Source organism: Oncorhynchus keta, unplaced genomic scaffold, assembly GCF_023373465.1.
Source record: "Oncorhynchus keta strain PuntledgeMale-10-30-2019 unplaced genomic scaffold, Oket_V2 Un_contig_7898_pilon_pilon, whole genome shotgun sequence".
In the NCBI taxonomy this organism is placed as follows: domain Eukaryota; kingdom Metazoa; phylum Chordata; class Actinopteri; order Salmoniformes; family Salmonidae; genus Oncorhynchus; species Oncorhynchus keta.
In genome coordinates, this window is record NW_026289741.1 from 11,367 (window position 1) to 33,514 (window position 22,148).

General features: G+C 47.7%; 1 protein-coding gene across 1 annotated transcript; it reads left to right on the top strand.

Moving 5' to 3' along the window:
* Positions 1–584: 584 nt before the first annotated feature.
* Positions 585–2,951, top strand: LOC118380501 (potassium voltage-gated channel subfamily A member 10-like). The gene is made up of 2 exons (XM_052512031.1): positions 585–723; positions 806–2,951. The coding sequence occupies exons 1-2, from the start codon at positions 585–587 to the stop codon at positions 2,389–2,391; spliced, it is 1,725 nt and encodes a 574-aa protein (XP_052367991.1). The 3' UTR covers positions 2,392–2,951.
* Positions 2,952–22,148: the final 19,197 nt, after the last annotated feature.

Below are 22,148 nucleotides of genomic sequence, written 5' to 3' on the forward strand. Positions count from 1 at the left end.
TGTGTGCCAAGCATCAGGGTTTCAGGGTCAAGAGATTATAACCGGTGGTGAGAGGGCTGTCAGTGGATGTGCTGCAGATGTCAGACAAACTAACATGCTCTCTCTCTCTCTCCCCCCCCACCCACCCACTGCAGGTATGAGAAGGAGAGGGGTGTCGCAGAGCTGATGAAGCATCTGTTGACTGCTGGAAAGCCCATCACCCTGTTAACCTCAAGACTGCTTCCATCTCAGGGAAGACACTGGCCTGAAGACACTGGCCCTCTGATAGGCAGCTGAGGTCTACCGTTCTGTGGATCTTCTCACCTGGACAGAGGGCTTGGATCTAACACTCCTGGACTAGACTTACCGGGAGGGGCCTACCCTGGTCTATACCTCCTGTCCTCCCTCTCTCTGGAACCTGTATTAAAGGTCGAGGTCTCTTGGACTAGTCTACCCTGGTCTACACCTCTAGTCTTCTGAGTGTCCTGGGACAGGGTCTAGGTGTACTTGCAGCAACATTAGTATTAGTAGTAGTAGTAGTAGTAGTAGTAGTAGTAGTGGCAGCAGTATAAGCAGTTGTAGTAGCCCCCCCAGCAGTAGCAGCCATGGAGGCGGCTCTAGTGGACTTTGAGAGTCTGGACGACATAGACAGAAGTCTGGAAGATGAGCTGGGTAACTCAGACAACCCGGACGAGACCACAACCCTGACGGTCGACATGCTCCACGAAAACTGCTCCATCCACGGCTCCCACCACCTCCTTTCCCCTCAGCCTAACCTCACATCCACTCCCCAGCACCACTACCTCTCCGAACACTCCTCCCACAGGAGGAATACCTCCCCCCTGCCCGTATCCCTCCCCCAATACTCTGGATGTGCCCCAATCACCCGTCATGCCACCCCACAGCAGGAGGGGGCGTCCTAGCTGTGCCAGCATGATCTCCAACTGGAAGTTGCTGCTGAGTAGCGAGACCCATATGCAGAGCGAGACCATCTTCAGCCGGCTGGCTAAGGAGTGCTGCGAGGATGTGTTCGTGGACAAGACAGGTCTAGACGACGGAGACCAGAAGGTCATCATCAACATCGCCGGGCTACGCTTCGAGACACAGCTCAAAACCCTTGACCAGTTCCCCGAGACCCTTCTGGGAGACCCTATGAAGAGGATGCACTACTTTGACCCCATGAGGAATGAGTATTTCTTCGACAGGAACCGGCCCAGCTTCGATGGCATCCTGTACTATTACCAGTCAGGAGGGAAGATCCGTCGGCCGGCCAACGTTCCACTGGATGTGTTTGCTGATGAGATCGTCTTCTATGAGCTGGGGAGCGACGCCATGGAGCAGTTCAGAGAGGACGAGGGCTTCATCAAGGAAGTGGAGATCCCTCTCCCGACCAACGAGATATACCGGCAGTTTTGGCTGCTGTTTGAGTACCCCGAGAGTTCCAACGCGGCACGCGGCGTGGCGCTGGTCTCCGTGTTTGTCATCGTTATCTCCATCATCATCTTCTGTATGGAGACGCTGCCGGAGTTCCGGGATAACACCCTAGACCCCGTCCTACCCACCACCGTCACGCCTCTGATGCCTTTCAATGGGAACCAATCGCTGGGCGGCCTCGGGACCTTGTTCCTGCCCTCGCCCTCGGCCGCACCCAAAACCATCACCTCCACGTTCTCTGACCCGTTCTTCATCATCGAGACGGCCTGCATCATCTGGTTCTTCTTTGAGCTGGTTGTGCGCTTCGTGGTCTGTCCCTCCAAAAGCAACTTCTTCCACAACCTCATGAACATCATCGACATTGTCTCCATCATCCCGTACTTCGTCACCTTGGTAACGGAGCTGGTCACCACCCCGGACCAGAACTCCAGCCAGAACATGTCCCTGGCCATCCTTCGTATCATCCGCCTGGTCAGGGTATTCAGGATCTTCAAGCTGTCCAGACACTCCAAGGGGCTCCAGATCCTGGGCCAGACCCTGAAAGCCAGCATGCGGGAGCTGGGCCTGCTCATCTTCTTCCTCTTCATCGGAGTCATCCTCTTCTCCAGTGCCATCTACTTTGCTGAAGTGGACGAGCCCAGCACACAGTTCGTCAGCATCCCTGACGGCTTCTGGTGGGCCGTGGTCACCATGACTACGGTGGGCTATGGGGACATGTGCCCGATCACCATGGGCGGTAAGATGGTGGGGACGCTGTGCGCCATCGCTGGCGTGCTGACCATCGCCCTACCCGTCCCCGTCATCGTGTCCAACTTCAACTACTTCTACCACCGGGAGACGGAGGCAGAGGACAAGCAGCCGATGGCTGACGCAGCAGACCTGGCCATGAAGGCCTCAGGAGAGAGTAAACATGGGAGTAGCACCTCTCTGAACAAGACCAACGGGACCTGGCAGGGTGACAAGTTCACTGGCCTCTGAGATTTACAGAGACTGACCCACTGTAGAAGAGACAATGTGTGACAGAGAGACACAGATAGACTGACCTGTCCACTGACTGGGGCAGATAGATATAGACTGACCTGTCCACTGACTGGGGCAGATAGATATAGACTGACCTGTCCACTGTGAGGACAGAGAGATATAGACTTACCTGTCCATTGTCTGGGGCAGAGAGCTATAGACTGACCTGCCCACTGTCTGGGGTAGATAGATATAGACTGACCTGCCCACTGTCTGGGGCAGAGAGCTATATTCTGACCTGCCCACTGTCTGGGGCAGATAGATATAGACTGACCTGTCCACGGTCTGGGGCAGAGAGCTATATTCTGACCTGTCCACGGTCTGGGGCAGAGAGCTATATTCTGACCTGCCCACTGTCTGGGGCAGATAGATATAGACTGACCTGCCCACTGTCTGGGGCAGAGAGCTATATTCTGACATGTCTACTATGGAAGATTGAGACAGAGAAAGGTAGAGGGACATTGTGAGCTGTGAGACACACACAACTAATTCTCTCCTGTCCTCTGGGAGACAGACATAAAGTCACCCCTGTGGGAAGACACAGCTACACCGGCTCTTTACTGTCAGATAAGATGGTAGAGAAACCATTTTTTAAATGACAGAAAGTATTGGGTTTGATAGATCGTTGTGTTACTTGTCTTGAAAATGATTTTTTTTATATTGTATAATAAACAACTCTTACCTCAGTGCAAAAAGTGACCGGTAACAATGTTAAACACAACTGGTAACAAATCAATCAAATACAATCAAATCACATTTTATTTGTCACATGCGCCGAATACAACAGTTGTAGACCTTACTGTGAAATGCTTACTTAGAAGCCCTTAACCAACAATGAAGTTCAAGAAATAGAGTTGAGAAGTTCAGGATCCGGTTGCACAGGGAGGTGTTTAGTCCCAGGGTCCTTAGCTTAGTGATGAGCTTTGAGGGCACTATGGTGTTGAACGCTGAGCTGTAGTCAATAAACAGCATTCTCACATAGGTGTTCCTTTTGTCCAGGTGGGAAAGGGCAGTGTGGAGTCTGAGATTGCGTCATCTGTGGATCTGTTGGGGCGGTATTTGAATTGGAGTGGGTCTAGGGTTTCCAGCATGATGGTGTTGATACGAGCCATGACCAGCCTTTCAAAGCACTTCATGTCTACATACGTGAGTGCTACGGAGCCGGTAATCATTTAGGCAGGTGACCTTCACTTTCTTGGGCACAGGGTCTATGTGGTCTGTTGGAAACATGTACAGTACAAAAGAGTCTATGTCTTCCATAAATCAAATCAAATGTATGTATTTAAAAAAAAAAGTTTAGACACACCTACTCATAGAAGGGTTTATCTTTATTTATACTATCGTATATTTATTTTATTTATACTATTGTAAAACTATGTTGTAGGATAATAGTGGGGACATCAAAACTAGGAAATAACACATTTTTTTATTTTTATTTTACCTTTATTTAACCAGGCAAGTCAGTTAAGAACATATTCTTATTTTCAATGACGGCCTGGGAACAGTGGGGTTAACTGCCTGTTCAGGGGCAGAACGACAGATTTGTACCTTGTCAGCTCGGGGGTTTTGAACTCGCAACCTTTCGGTTACTAGTTACCAACGCTCTAACCACTAGGCTACGCTGCCGCCCCCATGTAGTAATAAAAACAGTGTGAAACAAATCAAAATACAATTTATATTTCAGATTCTTCATAGTAGCAACCTTTTGCCTTAATGACTGCTTTAAACACTATTGGTATTCTCTCAACCAGCTTCATGAGGTTGTCACCTGGAATGCATTTCAATTAACTTCTTAAGGATGACGCAGAATAAGTTCCCATGAAGGAACATCAATCAGCGGAAATTTCAGAGAGACACCTTTAGTTTTTGATAAAACTCAAACTTTCATTAAAACACACATTCCAGGTATTGAATTAAAGCTACACTCGTTAGGTAGCTGGGTCCAGGGGCAGGCAGAAGGTCATACACAGGAGGAGGCAGGTAGCTGGGTCCAGGGGCAGGCAGAAGGTCATACACAGGAGGAGGCAGGTAGCTGGGTCCAGGGGCAGGTAGCTGGGTTCAGGGGCAGGCAGAAGGTCATACACAGGAGGAGGCAGGTAGCTGGGTCCAGGGGCAGGCAGAAGGTCATACACAGGAGGAGGCTGGTAGCTGGGTCCAGGGGCAGGCAGAAGGTCATACACAGGAGGAGGCATGTAGCTGGGTCCAGGGGCAGGTATCTGGGTCCAGGGGCAGGCAGAAGGTCATACACAGGAGGAGGCAGGTAGCTGGGTCCAGGGGCAGGCAGAAGGTCATACACAGGAGGAGGCAGGTAGCTGGGTTCAGGGGCAGGAAGAAGGTCTTACACAGGGGTCCAACAAGGCAACGGTATAGGCAGGAAAGGGCTTGTAACGTAGTCCGGGAGATCAGGCAATAGGTTGGTAACAGGAAACAGTACAGGCAGGGAATAAGCGAAAGGTGTGGTTAGTGAGGCAGGGGAGGAGTAAATACACAGGATGAGTAAATACACAGGAGGAGTAAATACACAGGAGGAGTAAAGCACAGAGGAAAACTGAGCTCTGAAAGACGTGTGTCACAAAACAAACAAGACCTTCATGCTATGAACTGAACTAAATAGTGTGTGATAATGACATATAGGTGTGTGGACAGGTGATCAGAATTCAGGTGATTGGGATCTGGAAAGTGAGCTGGAAAGTGAGTTGCGTTCAGGGGATCTATGTGTTTGAGAGTGTGTGGTGAAACTAAGCACCACACCTGACAAACTGAGCTAATTTATCAGTCCAGTACACCGGGTCTTCCAGGCCAGTTGAATCAAAAATATGAAGTGCCTACGGCACTCTAGGACCAGGTTGTCTACCGCTGCCCTACTATAGTGAAAGCTGGTTTAGCAGCAATGCTTCTTTCTTATCCTGGCCATGCATTGGCCAAGGAGCCTATCAATAAAGGTTTGTTACTGGTCTACTGGTGAGGCTTTTCCCGTTCTGCTTTTACATTATTCACAATTCACATAGGCCTTCCTGCAGTGCACTACTCCATTCTGCTTGTATCCATCCCCATTTCCAAAGAGCGCCCCTTGACCGGTTAACAAAGCCACACTGCAAAATGTTCAGGCCTACAACGCAATATCAACCGTAGGCCTAGGGCCTAGACTATATTCCCAGTTAACAATGAGCACTTGGCGTCCCTCCAGAGTGGTTGATCGGCTTGTGACAATTATTTTTGTCAATTGGCCTCATTGACGTGGCACTCGCAATAGGATGCTTGGGTCACATAACCCAGTCAGCCTTCCCCAGCCCGCCTCCTGACCGGCGACACTACTGAGGCAAGATGTTTTTTTCAGCATCAAGCCAGCAGCATGCCTACCCCTGGTTGCCACTTATTAGATATAGATACCCATTTCAGGAAACTAGTCACAGGAGAGCCGTTTGAACGTAAACCTTTATTCTTTTAGCAAAATGTCTGGCAGAAATGCCTTCTTGAACATGTCAACTTTCAATAACAAACGTGTTATTAATCTGTAAATCTGTAAACATCTGTAAATACGAATACAATTGTTAAATTACGAGCCTAGTTGGTTTAGCCACAGAAAAATCGAGCAACCTTCCCGCTAGCCATGATTGCCTGAGATAATTGTGGGCATGCAGAGAAATGAGTTTGGATTGGTCTGCCATATAGCTAGCGAACATTAAACCTGGATGGTTATCTACCTGCAGATTCACGCAGGGTAGAAACGTCATGAGTTGTGATTATGGTTCATTGTTTAGCGAGCTAGCTACATGTCCCTCTTAAAACCTCTTAGCGTCCCCTGAGACGTCTGCGTCCCACCCAGCCATCTGGAAATGCAAATGCGCTACGCCAAATGCTAATAGCACTCGTTAAAACTCAAACGTTCATTAAAACACACATGCAGGGTACTGAATTAAAGCTACACTCGTTCTAACCAACAAGTCAGATTTTTAAAATGCTTTACGGTGAAAGCATGAGAAGCTATTATCTGATAGCATGCAACACCCTGAAATACCTGAAGGGGACCTAAACAACATAATTAGCGTAGCCGGCGCTACACAAAACGCAGAAATAAAATATAAAACATTCATTACCTTTTGACGAGCTTCTTTGTTGGCACTCCTATATGTCCCATAAACATCACTATTGGCTCTTTTTTTTCGATTAAATCGGTCCATATATACCCAAAACAACCGCTGAATAGCATAGCGCTACATACAATAAATATTACTATAAATATTTACATTCATGAAATCACAAGTGCAATATAGGAAAACACAGATTAGCCTTTTGTTAATCCACCTGTTGTGTCAGACTTTGAAATTCTGCTTTACAGCGAAAGCAATCCAAGCGTTTGTGTAAGTTGATCGATTGCACAATAAAACATTAAGTACACTTAACATCAGGTAGCTCGGTCACAAAAATCAGAAAAGCAATCAAATTAATCGTTTAACTTTGATGATCTTCGGATGTTTTCACTCACGAGACTCCCAGTTATACAACAAATGTTCCGTTTGTTCCATAAAGATTATTTTTATATCCAAAATAACTCTGTTTGTTTGTCGCGTTATGTTCAGAAATCCACAGGAAAGAGCGGTCACGACAACGCAGAAAAAAATTCCAAATAGTTTCCATGTCCACAGAAACATGTCAAACGTTTTTATAATCAATCCTCAAGTTGTTTTTACAATATATAATCGATAATATATCAACCGCAAATGTCTTTCACAGTAGGAGAGGGGAAAACAATGGCTGTCCAAATTCTGTTGCGCAAGCAAAACTCATGTGACCACGATGTTATCGTTATGGCTCATTTTTCAAAATAAAAGCCTGAAACTATGTCTGAAGACTGTTGACACCTTGAGGAAGCGATAGGAAAAGGAATCTGGTTCATATCCCTTTAAATGGAGCAAAGGCAGGCTATGTAACATGTAGTTTTCAAAATAGAAGCCACTTCCTGCATTGATTTTCATCAGGATTTCGCCTGCAATATCAGTTCTGTTATACTCACAGACAATATTTTTGACAGTTTTGGAAACTTTAGAGTGTTTTCTATCCAATACTAATAATATATATATATATAAGCAACTGAGACCGAGGAGCTGGCCGTTTACAATGGGCACCTTTTCATCCAAGCTACTCAATACTGCCCCTGCAGCCATATGAAGTAAAAAAAAAAATTTAAGGAAAAAAAAGAGGAAGATGACAACTGAAGAAAAAATAAAATGTAATGCTTTTTCAATTGTTATGACTTCTTAGAGCAAGGTGAGACGCTAGCGTCTTAGCCAACAAGTCAGATTTTTAAAATGCTTTTTGGCAAAAGCATGAGAAGCTATTATCTGATAGCATGCAATCCCCCGAAATACCTGAAGGGGACGTAAACAAAATAATTAGCGTAGCCGGCGCTACACAAAACGCAGAAATGAAATGAAATATAAAACATTCATTACCTTTGACGAGCTTCTTTGTTGGCACTCCTATATGTCCCATAAACATCACAATTGGGTCTTTTTTCGATTAAATCCGTCCATGTATACCCAAAATGTCAATTTATGAAGCCTGTCTGATCCAGGAAAAAACAGCTTTCCAAAAATAAAAAAGTTGCCAATAAACTTTGACAAAACACTTAAAACTACTTTTGTAATCCAACTTTAGGTATTTGTAAACGTTAATAATCTATCAAATTGATCACGGGGCGATCTGTATTCAATAGCAGCAGGTCTTGAAATCATGGTCCATATTCTCTCTATCATAACTTCCCCCGGTGTACCCGATGACAGGAAGTGCCTATTCTTCATTTCACCAAGGATTAACTTCAACCCAATTGCCAAGACTGGCGACATCATGTGGAAGCTGTAGGAATTGTAAACTGGGCGCTATCTATTTTCCCTTGCCATAGACAATACAGAGACTGGCGGAGGGATATATATATATATTTTTTTGGTGAACAGTTTTCCTTGGGGGTTTGCCTGCTACACACGTTCTGTTATAGTCACAGACATGATTTAACCAGTTTTAGAAACTTCAGAGTGTTTTCTATCCACACATACTAATCATATGCATATACTATATTCCTGGCATGAGTAGCAGGACGTTGAAATTTTGCGCGATTTTTAACAAAAAGTTTTAAAAATTCACCCGATCTTTAAGAGGTTTTAATGTTGTGCCATTATGTTTGCATTTTATATTCAAAAGGATAATGTTATAGAGTCTAGTTGATAGGTAATCGACTAGCTGGGCTGTTCCCTGGATCACGTATGTAGGGACGATGGTTGAACAAGGCTATTGATAATTATAATAATTATAGATTACTATTCACTTACTTTTTGAAAATCTTCCTCTGTTTGCAATCCCAAGGGTCCCAGCTACATCATGAATGGTCGTTTTGTTAGATAAAATCAGTCTTTATATCCCAAAAGTATGTTTAGTTGGTGCCATCGATTTCAGTAATCCACTTGTTCATCATGCAGACAAAGGAATCCAAAAGCTACCGCTAAACTTTGTTCAAACAAGTCAAACTATGTTTCTATCCCAGAAACATGTAATTAAACTATAATATTTCATACGGAAAGAAGTATGTTCAATAGAAAAGTAAAATTACCTCTTCGTTGCGTGCCAACAGACTGATTTACAACTGTGACTCCTAGTACCAAAACTCAAAATTCTTCCCCGTTTTGGAAGAAACAAGTCTGAAACCTTGAACAAAGACTGGTGACATCTAGTGGAAGCCAAAGGAATTGCAATCTGGGAGCTGGAATTGCATAGGACCAATATATTTCCACTATACGAGCCTGGGACTTCAAAAAAAGGTTTTCTTTTTTTTTCTTTTCTTTCGGTTTTTGGCATATCAATTGTGTTATAGTCGCACACATTAGGGCAGTTTCCTTTGGGCAAGTCAGTCATTTACATTACATTTAAGTCATTTAGCAGACGCTCTTATCCAGAGCGACTTACAAATTGGTGCATTCACCTTATGACATCCAGTGGAACAGCCACTTTACAATAGTGCATCTAAATCTTTTAAGGGGGGGGGGTGAGAAGGATTACTTTATCCTATCCTAGGTATTCCTTAAAGAGGTGGGGTTTCAGGTGTCTCCGGAAGGTGGTGATTGACTCCGCTGTCCTGGCGTCGTGAGGGAGTTTGTTCCACCATTGGGGAGCCAGAGCAGCGAACAGTTTTGACTGGGCTGAGCGGGAACTGTACTTCCTCAGTGGTAGGGAGGCGAGCAGGCCAGAGGTGGATGAACGCAGTGCCCTTGTTTGGGTGTAGGGCCTGATCAGAGCCTGGAGGTACTGAGGTGCCGTTCCCTCACAGCTCCGTAGGCAAGCACCATGGTCTTGTAGCGGATGCGAGCTTCAACTGGAAGCCAGTGGAGAGAGCGGAGGAGCGGGGTGACGTGAGAGAACTTGGGAAGGTTGAACACCAGACGGGCTGCGGCGTTCTGGATGAGTTGTAGGGGTTTAATGGCACAGGCAGGGAGCCCAGCCAACAGCGAGTTGCAGTAATCCAGACGGGAAATGACAAGTGCCTGGATTAGGACCTGCGCCGCTTCCTGTGTGAGGCAGGGTCGTACTCTGCGGATGTTGTAGAGCATGAACCTACAGGAACGGGCCACCGCCTTGATGTTAGTTGAGAACGACAGGGTGTTGTCCAGGATCACGCCAAGGTTCTTAGCGCTCTGGGAGGAGGACACAATGGAGTTGTCAACCGTGATGGCGAGATCATGGAACGGGCAGTCCTTCCCGGGAGGAAGATACAGTCAGACAGGAAGTGGAGAAAATGAATAGTTTTACCACTATTATTGCACACTGAGTGAGTCCATGCAACTTATTATGTGACTTTAGCAAATGTTTACTAAGGCTTGCCATAACAAAAGGTTTTAATATTTATTGACTCATTTTTGACATTTTCAGCTTTTCATTTTTAACTCATTTGGATATATTTGGGGAAATAATTCCACTTTGACATAATGGTGTCTATTTATTCAGTCTGTAACACAACACAATGTGGAGTGTGAATACTTTTGGTAAATTGCATTTTGTTCTAAAGAAAGAACAAAGATTTTTGCAAATGAACTTCACAACCAAAATGACTCTTCTCATTGTATCTGTTTGGCTTGGGAATTCACCTACTAGTTTATCAAAATGGGTATTTTTTTAATACAACTTTTCACATAACACACATTACCTGTAATTGTTCATCATCAGTGTCTTCATAGGAGACTGGGAGCAACGGAGGAGTACTTGTGGTCACATAATACACTTTTATTCCGAGGTCTTGCCTGACAAGCTGTGAAAATAGCAAGTGAACAGTGAATAAAACATTTGTGCAGGTTGCTAAACCATTCCGACCTCATTGCTAGACATGTTATGTTACCCACCATTATCCATTCATGACCAGGGGATTAGTCTGGCACCCAGCTGGGCACTTTGTCTAACAGAAAACACAGTCAACCATTGTCATCATCCCTGAATTTTAAACCTAACTCGAGAAATAACTTAATCTCGTTTGGAAGCTAATTCTACGCTTTGCTGATTTAGACTGACAGGCTTCAGATTGGATTCAGGCCGCTGACGCCGCTACACTGTGTGACGTGTTTTGACCCTGGGTTAGTTTACATTTACATTTACATGTAAGTCATTTAGCAGACGCTCTTATCCAGAGCGACTTACAAATTGGTGCATACACCTTATGACATCCAGTGGAACAGCCACTTACAATAGTGCATCTAAATCTTTTTAGGGGGGTGAGAAGGATTACTTACCCTATCCTAGGTATTCCTTGAAGAGGTGGGGTTTCAGGTGTCTCCGGAAGGTGGTGATTGACTCCGCTGTCCTGGCGTCGTGAGGGAGTTTGTTCCACCATTGGGGGGCCGCGCCGGAGATGCCCACCTCGGAGAGGGTGGAGAGGAGGATCTGATGGTTCACAGTATCGAAGGCAGCCGATAGGTCTAGAAGGATGAGAGCAGAGGAGAGAGAGTTAGCTTTAGCAGTGCGGAGCGCCTCCGTGATACAGAGAAGAGCAGTCTCAGTTGAATGACTAGTCTTGAAACCTGACTGATTTGGATCAAGAAGGTCATTCTGAGAGAGATAGCGGTAGAGCTGGCCAAGGACGGCACGCTCAAGAGTTTTGGAGAGAAAAGAGAGAAGGGATACTGGTCTGTAGTTGTTGACATCGGAGGGATCGAGTGTAGGTTTTTTCAGAAGGGGTGCAACTCTCGCTCTCTTGAAGACGGGAGGGACGTAGCCAGCGGTCAGGGATGAGTTGATGAGCGAGGTGAGGTAAGGGAGAAGGTCTCCCGGAAATGGTCTGAGAAGAGAGGAGGGGATAGGGTCAAGCGGACAGGTTGTTGGGCGGCCGGCCATCACAAGACGCGAGATTTCATCTGGAGAGAGAGGGGAGAAAGAGGTCAGAGCATAAGGTAGGGCAGTGTGAGCAGAACCAGCGGTGTCGTTTGACTTAGCAAACGAGGATCGGATGTCGTCGACCTTCTTTTTCAAAATGGTTGACGAAGTCATCTGCAGTCATCATTCACACATGAGTTAGCTACATGAGTTAGCTACATGAGTTAGCTATACGAGTTAGCTACATGGGTTAGCTATATGAGTTAGCTACATGAGTTAGCTATACGAGTTAGCTACATGGGTTAGCTATATGAGTTAGCTACATGAGTTAGCTATACGAGTTAGCTACATGAGTTAGCTACATGAGTTCGCTACTGCAGCCAATATTTATTTGTGCCTCTAACCCTAGGAAGCTCTTTGCCACCTTCTCCTCCCTCCTGAATCCCCCCTCCCTCCTCCCTCTCTGCAGATGACTTCGTCAACCATTTTGAAAAGAAGGTCGATGACATCCGATCCTCGTTTGCTAAGTCAAACGACACCGCTGGTTCTGCTCACACTGCCCTACCCTATGCTCTGACCTCTTTCTCCCCTCTCTCTCCAGATGAAATCTCGCGTCTTGTGACGGCCGGCCGCCCAACAACCTGCCCGCTTGACCCTATCCCCTCCTCTCTTCTCCAGACCATTTCCGGAGACCTTCTCCCTTACCTACATTTACATTTACATTTAAGTCATTTAGCAGACGCTCTTATCCAGAGCGACTTACAAATTGGTGCATACACCTTATGACAACCAGTGGAACAGCCACTTGCATCTAAATCTTGTTGGGGGTGAGAAGGGGGGTGAGAAGGATTACTTACCCTTACTTACCCTATCCTAGGTATTCCTTGAAGAGGTGGGGTTTCAGGTGTCTCCGGAAGGTGGTGATTGACTCCGCTGTCCTGGCGTCGTGAGGGAGTTTGTTCCACCATTGGGGGCCAGAGCAGCGAACAGTTTTGACTGGGCTGAGCGGGAACTGTACTTCCTCAGTGGTAGGGAGGCGAGCAGGCCAGAGGTGGATGAACGCAGTGTCCTTGTTTGGGTGTAGGGCCTGATCAGAGCCTGGAGGTACTGAGGTGCCGTTCCCCTCACAGCTCCGTAGGCGAGCACCATGGTCTTGTAGCGGATGCGAGCTTCAACTGGAAGCCAGTGGAGAGAGCGGAGGAGCGGGGTGACGTGAGAGAACTTGGGAAGGTTGAACACCAGACGGGCTGCGGCGTTCTGGATGAGTTGTAGGGTTTTAATGGCACAGGCAGGGAGCCCAGCCAACAGCGAGTTGCAGTAATCAAGACGGGAGATGACAAGTGCCTGGATTAGGACCTGCGCCGCTTCCTGTGTGAGGCAGGGTCGTACTTTGCGGATGTTGTAGAGCATGAACCTACAGGAACGGGACACCGCCTTGATGTTAGTTGAGAACGTCAGGGTGTTGTCCAGGATCACGCCAAGGTTCTTAGCGCTCTGGGAGGAGGACACAATGGAGTTGTCAACCGTGATGGCGAGATCATGGAACGGGCAGTCCTTCCCCGGGAGGAGGAGGAGCTCCGTCTTGCTGAGGTTCAGCTTGAGGTGGTGATCCGTCATCCACACTGATATGTCTGCCAGACATGCAGAGATGCGATTCGCCACCTGGTCATCAGAAGGGGGAAAGGAGAAGATTAATTGTGTGTCGTCTGCATAGCAATGATAGGAGAGACCATGTGAGGTTATGACAGAGCCAAGTGACTTGGTGTATAGCGAGAATAAGAGAGGGCCTAGAACAGAGCCCTGGGGGACACCAGTGGTGAGAGCGCGTGGTGAGGAGACAGATTCTCGCCACGCCACCTGGTAGGAGCGACTTGTCAGGTAGGACGCAATCCAAGCGTGGGCCGCGCCGGAGATGCCCAACTCGGAGAGGGTGGAGAGGAGGATCTGATGGTTCACAGTATCGAAGGCAGCCGATAGGTCTAGAAGGATGAGAGCAGAGGAGAGAGAGTTAGCTTTAGCAGTGCGGAGCGCCTCTCAGTGATACAGAGAAGAGCAGTCTCAGTTGAATGACTAGTCTTGAAACCTGACTGATTTGGATCAAGAAGGTCATTCTGAGAGAGATAGCGGTAGAGCTGGCCAAGGACGGCACGCTCAAGAGTTTTGGAGAGAAAAGAGAGAAGGGATACTGGTCTGTAGTTGTTGACATCGGAGGGATCGAGTGTAGGTTTTTTTCAGAAGGGGTGCAACTCTCGCTCTCTTGAAGACGGGAGGGACGTAGCCAGCGGTCAGGGATGAGTTGATGAGCGAGGTGAGGTAAGGGAGAAGGTCTCCGGAAATGGTCTGGAGAAGAGAGGAGGGGATAGGGTCAAGCGGGCAGGTTGTTGGGCGGCCGGCCGTCACAAGACGCGAGATTTCATCTGGGAGAGAGGGGGAGAAAGAGGTCAGAGCATAGGGTAGGGCAGTGTGGGCAGAACCAGCAGTGTCGTTTGACTTAGCAAACGAGGATCGGATGTCATCGACCTTCTTTTCAAAATGGTTGACGAAGTCATCTGCAGAGAGGGGGAGGAGGGAGGGGGGAGGATTCAGGGAGGGAGGAGAAGGTGGCAAAGAGCTTCCTAGGGTTAGAGGCAGATGCTTGGAATTTAGAGTGGTAGAAAGTGGCTTTAGCAGCAGAGACAGAGGAGGAAAATGTAGAGAGGAGGGAGTGAAAGGATGCCAGGTCCGCAGGGAGGCGGAGTTTTCCTCCATTTCCGCTCGGCTGCCCGGAGCCCTGTTCTGTGAGCTCGCAATGAGTCGTCGAGCCACGGAGCGGGAGGGGAGGACCGAGCCGGCCTGGAGGATAGGGGACATAGGGAGTCAAAGGATGCAGTAAGGGAGGAGAGGAGGGTTGAGGAGGCAGAATCAGGAGATAGGTTGGAGAAAGTTTGAGCAGAGGGAAGAGAAGATAGGATGGAAGAGGGAGAGAGTAGCGGGGGAGAGAGAGCGAAGGTTGGGATGGCGCGATACCATCCGAGTAGGGGCAGTGTGGGAAGTGTTGGATGAGAGCGAGAGGGAAAAGGATACAAGGTAGTGGTCGGAGACTTGGAGGGGAGTTGCAATGAGGTTAGTGGAAGAACAGCATCTAGTAAAGATGAGGTCAAGCGTATTGCCTGCCTTGTGAGTAGGGGGAAGGTGAGAGGGTGAGGTCAAAAGAGGAGAGGAGTGGAAAGAAGGAGGCAGAGAGGAATGAGTCAAAGGTAGACGTGGGGAGGTTAAAGTCGCCCAGAACTGTGAGAGGTGAGCCGTCCTCAGGAAAGGAGCTTATCAAGGCATCAAGCTCATTGATGAACTCTCCGAGGAACCTGGAGGGCGATAAATGATAAGGATGTTAAGCTTGAAAGGGCTGGTAACTGTGACAGCATGGAATTCAAAGGAGGCAATAGACAGATGGGTAAGGGGAGAAAGAGAGAAAGACCACTTGGGAGAGATGAGGATCCCGGGTGCCACCACCCCGCTGACCAGAAGCTCGGGTGTGCGAGAACACGTGGGCGGACGAGGGAGAGAGCAGTAGGAGTAGCAGTGTTATCTGTGGTGATCCATGTTTCCGTCAGTGCCAAGAAGTCAAGGGACTGGAGGGAGGCATAGGCTGAGATGAACTCTGCCTTGTTGGCCGCAGATTGGCAGTTCCAGAGGCTACCAGAGACCTGGAACTCCACGTGGGTCGTACGCGCTGGGACCACCAGGTTAGGGTGGTCGCGGCCACGCGGTGTGGAGCGTTTGTATGGTCTGTGCAGAGAGGAGAGAACAGGGATAGACAGACACATAGTTGACAGGCTACAGAAAAGGCTACGCTAATGCAAGGAAATTGGAATGACAAGCAGACTACACGTCTCGAATGTTCAGAAAGTTAAGCTTACGTAGCAAGAATCTATTGACTAAAATGAAAACCTCACCTCGCTCATCAACTCATCCCTGACCGCTGGCTACGTCCCTCCCGTCTTCAAGAGAGCGAGAGTTGCACCCCTTCTGAAAAAACCTACACTCGATCCCTCCGATGTCAACAACTACAGACCAGTATCCCTTCTCTCTTTTCTCTCCAAAACTCTTGAGCGTGCCGTCCTTGGCCAGCTCTACCGCTATCTCTCTCAGAATGACCTTCTTGATCCAAATCAGTCAGGTTTCAAGACTAGTCATTCAACTGAGACTGCTCTTCTCTGTATCACGGAGGCGCTCCGCACTGCTAAAAGCTAACTCTCTCTCCTCTGCTCTCATCCTTCTAGACCTATCGGCTGCCTTCGATACTGTGAACCATCAGATCCTCCTCTCCACCCTCTCCGAGTTGGGCATCTCCGGCGCGGCCCACGCTTGGATTGCGTCCTACCTGACAGGTCGCTCCTACCAGGTGGCGTGGCGAGAATCTGTCTCCTCACCACGCGCTCTCACCACTGGTGTCCCCAGGGCTCTGTTCTAGGCCCTCTCTTATTCTCGCTATACACCAAGTCACTTGGCTCTGTCATAACCTCACATGGTCTCTCCTATCATTGCTATGCAGACGACACACAATTAATCTTCTCCTTTCCCCCTTCTGATGACCAGGTGGCGAATCGCATCTCTGCATGTCTGGCAGACATATCAGTGTGGATGACGGATCACCACCTCAAGCTGAACCTCAGCAAGACGGAGCTCCTCTTCCTCCCGGGGAAGGACTGCCCGTTCCATGATCTCGCCATCACGGTTGACAACTCCATTGTGTCCTCCTCCCAGAGCGCTAAGAACCTTGGCGTGATCCTGGACAACACCCTGACGTTCTCAACTAACATCAAGGCGGTGTCCCGTTCCTGTAGGTTCATGCTCTACAACATCCGCAGAGTACGACCCTGCCTCACACAGGAAGCGGCGCAGGTCCTAATCCAGGCACTTGTCATCTCCCGTCTTGATTACTGCAACTCGCTGTTGGCTGGGCTCCCTGCCTGTGCCATTAAACCCCTACAACTCATCCAGAACGCCGCAGCCCGTCTGGTGTTCAACCTTCCCAAGTTCTCTCACGTCACCCCGCTCCTCCGCTCTCTCCACTGGCTTCCAGTTGAAGCTCGCATCCGCTACAAGACCATGGTGCTCGCCACGGAGCTGTGAGGGGAACGGCACCTCAGTACCTCCAGGCTCTGATCAGGCCCTACACCCAAACAAGGGCACTGCGTTCATCCACCTCTGGCCTGCTCGCCTCCCTACCACTGAGGAAGTACAGTTCCCGCTCAGCCCAGTCAAAACTGTTCGCTGCTCTGGCCCCCAATGGTGGAACAAACTCCCTCACGACGCCAGGACAGCGGAGTCAATCACCACCTTCCGGAGACACCTGAAACCCCACCTCTTCAAGGAATACCTAGGATAGGGTAAGTAAGGGTAAGTAATCCTTCTCACCCCCCTTCTCCCCCAACAAGATTTAGATGCAAGTGGCTGTTCCACTGGTTGTCATAAGGTGTATGCACCAATTTGTAAGTCGCTCTGGATAAGAGCGTCTGCTAAATGACTTAAATGTAAATGTAAATGTAGACACAAGTTGCACCTCATACGCTAATGTGACTCTTTCGTCTAAATTACACTAACTTAGAGCGTCATGGAAATACGATAGTAATTAGTAGGAAACTACTTTGCCATATTATGATGTCATAAAATGTACTTTAGAAGATGCCAATTTTGCCATTACTGTTACTAGCAAAGTGAATGAAAAATAGCTAGCAGTGATAGCTAGCTAAAATAGAGTGGTCATCTCAATCTTAGTTAGCTGGCTAAAGTTATACAACATCTACAGTCAATCCGGTGACATCACAATGATGACAAAGGTTTACTACTAATTATTTGCCCTTTTTTTTTTAAATTAAATTGTGTTTCCAAGCCAAATATTGAGGTAGGCTAGCTAGGTAGTTAGTGCCTTCAGAAGGTATTCACACCCCTGAATACCTGGTATTCACACCAGCCTGAATTTCAAATTGATTACATTAATCCTTTGTATTATTGTGTACATTATACTGAACAAATATGTAAACTCGACATGTAAAGTGTTGGTCCCATGTTTCGTGAGCTGAAATCAAAGATCCCAGATGTTTTCCATATGCACAAAAAAATGTTTGTTTTTTTATCTCAAATGTTATGAACAATTTGTTTACATCCCTGTTTGTGAGCATGGTAGCAGGTTTTAGCGGGTAGAATATTGGAGAACATTGAGAGGTTTACTCAGTGCAGCTATAGTATGTAGTAATACTAAACAGTGCAAATATCATCAAGGGAAAGACGCTTGGAGATGAGCAATTACAGGAAGCAATTACAGGAAGCAATTACAGGAAGCAATTACAGGAAGCAATTACAGGAAGTAATTACAGGAAGCAATTACAGGAAGCAATTACAGGAAGCAATTACAGGAAGCAATTACAGGAAGTGAACATTTAATAAACAGACATGAAACAGGACAGCGTCTGGACATGAAAAAATATAACGACATTAATGCTGACACCAGGATGAAAGAGAGGAACAGACAGATATAGAGAAGGCAAAACGTGATTGCAGATGGGGTACAGATCAAATCAAATCAAATCAAATTGTATTTGTCACATACACATGGTTAGCAGATAACGAAGGTGACAGGTGTGCCCGCTTGGGCGCCACCAGGCATCCCACCTGGGCGAGCTTTAGTGTCTTCTCTAGTGTCTTCTCTATTGTCTTCTCTAGAGTCTTCTCTATTGTCTTCTCTATTGTCCTCTCTAATTGTCCTCTCTATTGTCCTCTCTATTGTCTTCTCTAGTGTCTTCTCTATTGTCTTCTCTATTGTCTTCTCTATTGTCTTCTCTATTGTCCTCTCTATTGTCTTCTCTATTGTCCTCTCTATTGTCTTCTCTATTGTCCTCTCTATTGTCTTCTCTATTGTCCTCTCTATTGTCTTCTCTATTGTCCTTGAAAATAAAACGTTATTATTATTATGTAAGTCACTGCAATGGAAACTCTTTAATATCCAATCACCATTTCATAAAATACATTTTAAATGATGTGTGATAAAAGGCTTTCTGACTTTTTCTGAAGGCTCTCTCTCTGGTCCTGCAGTTCACTATTAATGATGACACCAACTTCAGACCGTCTGGCCTCCATGTTCCTCAGCTCCGCTCTCTGCTCCATCACCATGTCAGCTCCTTCAGACCGTCTGGCCTCCATGTTCCTCAGCTCCGCTCTCTGCTCCATCACCATGTCTCTCAGCTCCTTCAGACCGTCTGGCCTCCATGTTCCTCAGCTCTCTGCTCCATCACCATGTTCCTCTCTCACCATGTCTCAGCTCCTTCCATCTCCATGTTCCTCAGCTCCGCTCTCTGCTCCATCACCATGTCTCAGCTCCTTCAGACCGTATAGCCTCCATGCTCCTCAGCTTCGCTCTCTGCTCCCATCACCATGTCTCTCAGCTCCTTCAGACCGTCTAGCCTCCATGCTCCTCAGCTTCGCTCCCTGCTCCATCACCATGTCTCTCAGCTCCTTCAGACCGTCTGGCCTCCATGTTCCTCAGCTTCGCTCCCTGCTCCATCACCATGTCTCTCAGCTCCTTCAGACCGTCTGGCCTCCATGTTCCTCAGCTCCGCCCTGCTCCATCACCATGTCTCTCAGCTCCTTCAGACCGTATAGCCTCCATGTTCCTCAGCTTCGCTCCCTGCTCCATCACCATGTCTCTCAGCTCCTTCAGACCGTCTGGCCTCCATGTTCTTCAGCTCCGCTCTCTGCTCCATCACCATGTCTCTCAGCTCCTTCAGACCGTCAGCCTCCATGTTCTCAGCTCCGCCTCCTGCTCCATCACCATGTCTCTCAGCTCCTTCAGACCGTCTAGCCTCCATGTTCCTCAGCTCCTTCAGACCGTCTGGCCTCCATGTTCCTCAGCTCCGCTCTCTGCTCCATCACCATGTCTCATCACCAGTCTCTCAGCTCCTTCAGACCGTCTAGCCTCCATGTTCCTCAGCTCTGCTCTCTGCTCCATCACCATGTCTCTCAGCTCCTTCAGACCGTCTAGCTCCATGTTCCCAGCTCCGCTCCCTGCTCCATCACCATGTCTCTCAGCTCCTTCAGACCGTCAGCCTCCATGTTCCCAGCTCCGCTCCCTGCTCCATCACCATGTCTCTCAGCTCCTTCAGACTGTCTAGCCTCCATGTTCCTCAGCTCCGCTCTCTGCTCCATCACCATGTCTCTCAGCTCCTTCAGCTCTAGCCTCCATGTTCCTCAGCTCTGCCTCCACTCTTCGCTCTCTGCTCCATCACCATGTCTCTCAGCTCCTTCAGACCGTATAGCCATGTTCTCATCCGCTCCCTGCTCCATCACCATGTCTCTCAGCTCCTTCAGACCGTATAGCCTCCATGTTCCTCAGCCATGACCGTATAGCCTCCTGTTCCTCAGCTCCTGCTCCATCACCATGTCTCTCAGCTCCTTCAGACCGTCTAGCCTCCATGTTCCTCAGCTCCTTCAGACCGTCTAGTCTCCATGTTCTTCAGCTCTGCTCTCCACTCTTCGCTCTCTGCTCCATCACCATGTCTCTCAGCTCCTTCAGACCGTATAGCCTCCATGTTCCTCAGCTCTGCACTCTGCTCCATCACCATGTCTCTCAGCTCCTTCAGACTGTCTAGCCTCCATGTTCCTCAGCTCCACTCTCTGCTCCATCACCATGTCTCTCAGCTCCTTCAGACCGTCTAGCCTCCATGTTCCTCAGCTCCTTCAGACCGTATAGCCTCCATGTTCCTCAGCCCCGCTCCCTGCTCCATCACCATGTCTCTCAGCTCCTTCAGACCGTCTAGTCTCCATGTTCTTCAGCTCTGCTCTCCACTCTTCGCTCTCTGCTCCATCACCATGTCTCTCAGCTCCTTCAGACCGTATAGCCTCCATGCTCCTCAGCTCCTTCAGACCGTCTAGCCCCCATGTTCCTCAGCTCTGCTCTCTGCTCCATCACCATGTCTCTCAGCTCCTTCAGACCGTATAGCCTCCATGCTCCTCAGCTCCCCTCTCTGCTCCTCAGCTCCTTCAGACCGTCTAGCCTCCATGCTCCTCAGCTCCTTCAGACCGTCTAGCCTCCATGTTCCTCAGCTCCACTCTCTGCTCCATCACCATGTCTCTCACCTCTTTCAGCTCGGTCCAAATGTCAGGGGTGGTGGTGGTCTGGCCACTGTCTTCTGTTTGTGGTTTGTCTCTGTAGCTTCAGTCCCTTGTCTTCCACTCAAACTTCCTCTGACCACTCCACTCTCTCCCTGAGCCCATTCACCAGACAGACAGAACAGCAACACCAGCACAACTAAATATTAAATAATATGTCTCAACCCATTTTCTCTGGCAAAATGTTCTCATGGTCAACAGAGCTGGTCATAGACAAAACAGCAGCAACACACAGGTGCATTTCTACTGTTTTGTAACTAATTACACTTTACTGATACACTTCTTCAGCAGAATGAGTAAAGCTTGAGAAGCCTTAGAAGCTTAGACATAAAAGGAATGTACATGAAAACAGCATACAATAAGTGAACCGTACAATGTCGTCTCTGCGTTATCATTATAAATGACAATATATTCACAATTGATCTGACATTTATTTGATCATTTACAGTAGGCCAGCATAGCCAAGATATTGATCAACGAAACACTCATGAGAAATAATGGCGAGACATCAAAGCGCAGCGTACATATTCCTTTTATTAGGATGACGCCGACAAAAACAACAGTGAAGCTAAAGGCTATGTGCCACAAACAAAGTTAACTTCCCACCAAGACAGGTGGAAAAAAGGGCTGCCTAAGTATGGTTCTCAATCAGAGACAACGATAGACAGCTGTCCCTGATTGAGAACCATACCCAGCCAAAACATAGAAATACAAAATAATAGACTATAGAATGCCCACCCCAACTCACATCCTGAACAAACCAAAATAGAGACATTGTCAGCTAATGGGGATCCATAATAAACCCCAGGAATAGTATCTGCTGTCTTGGCAGGAACTAATGGGGATCCATAATAAACCCCAGGAATAGTAGCTGCTGCCTTGGCAGGAAATAATGGGGATCCATAATAAACCCCAGGAAGAGTAGCTGCTGCCTTGGCTAAGGATCCATAATAAACCAGGAAATGGGGATCCATAATAAACCCCAGGAAGAGTAGCTGCTGCCTTGGCAGGAACTAAACTAATGGCTAATGGGGATCTATAATAAACCCCAGGAAGAGTAGCTGCTGCCTTGATAGGAACTAATGGGGATCTATAATAAAACCCCAGGAAGAGTAGCTGCTGCCTTGGCAGGAACCAATGGGGATCTATAATAAACCCCAGCTGCTGGAAGGAACTAATGGGGATCTATAATAAACCCCAGGAAGAGTAGCTGCTGCCTTGGC

Excerpts from the sequence above, each read along its gene's own strand:
- LOC118380501 (XM_052512031.1), top strand. The coding sequence starts at position 585 with ATGGAGGCGGCTCTAGTGGACTTTGAGAGTCTGGACGACATAGACAGA. Across the intron at positions 724-805 it reads CGAAAACTGCTCCATCCACG|GAGGAATACCTCCCCCCTGC; the intron begins GCTCCCACCACC and ends CTCCTCCCACAG.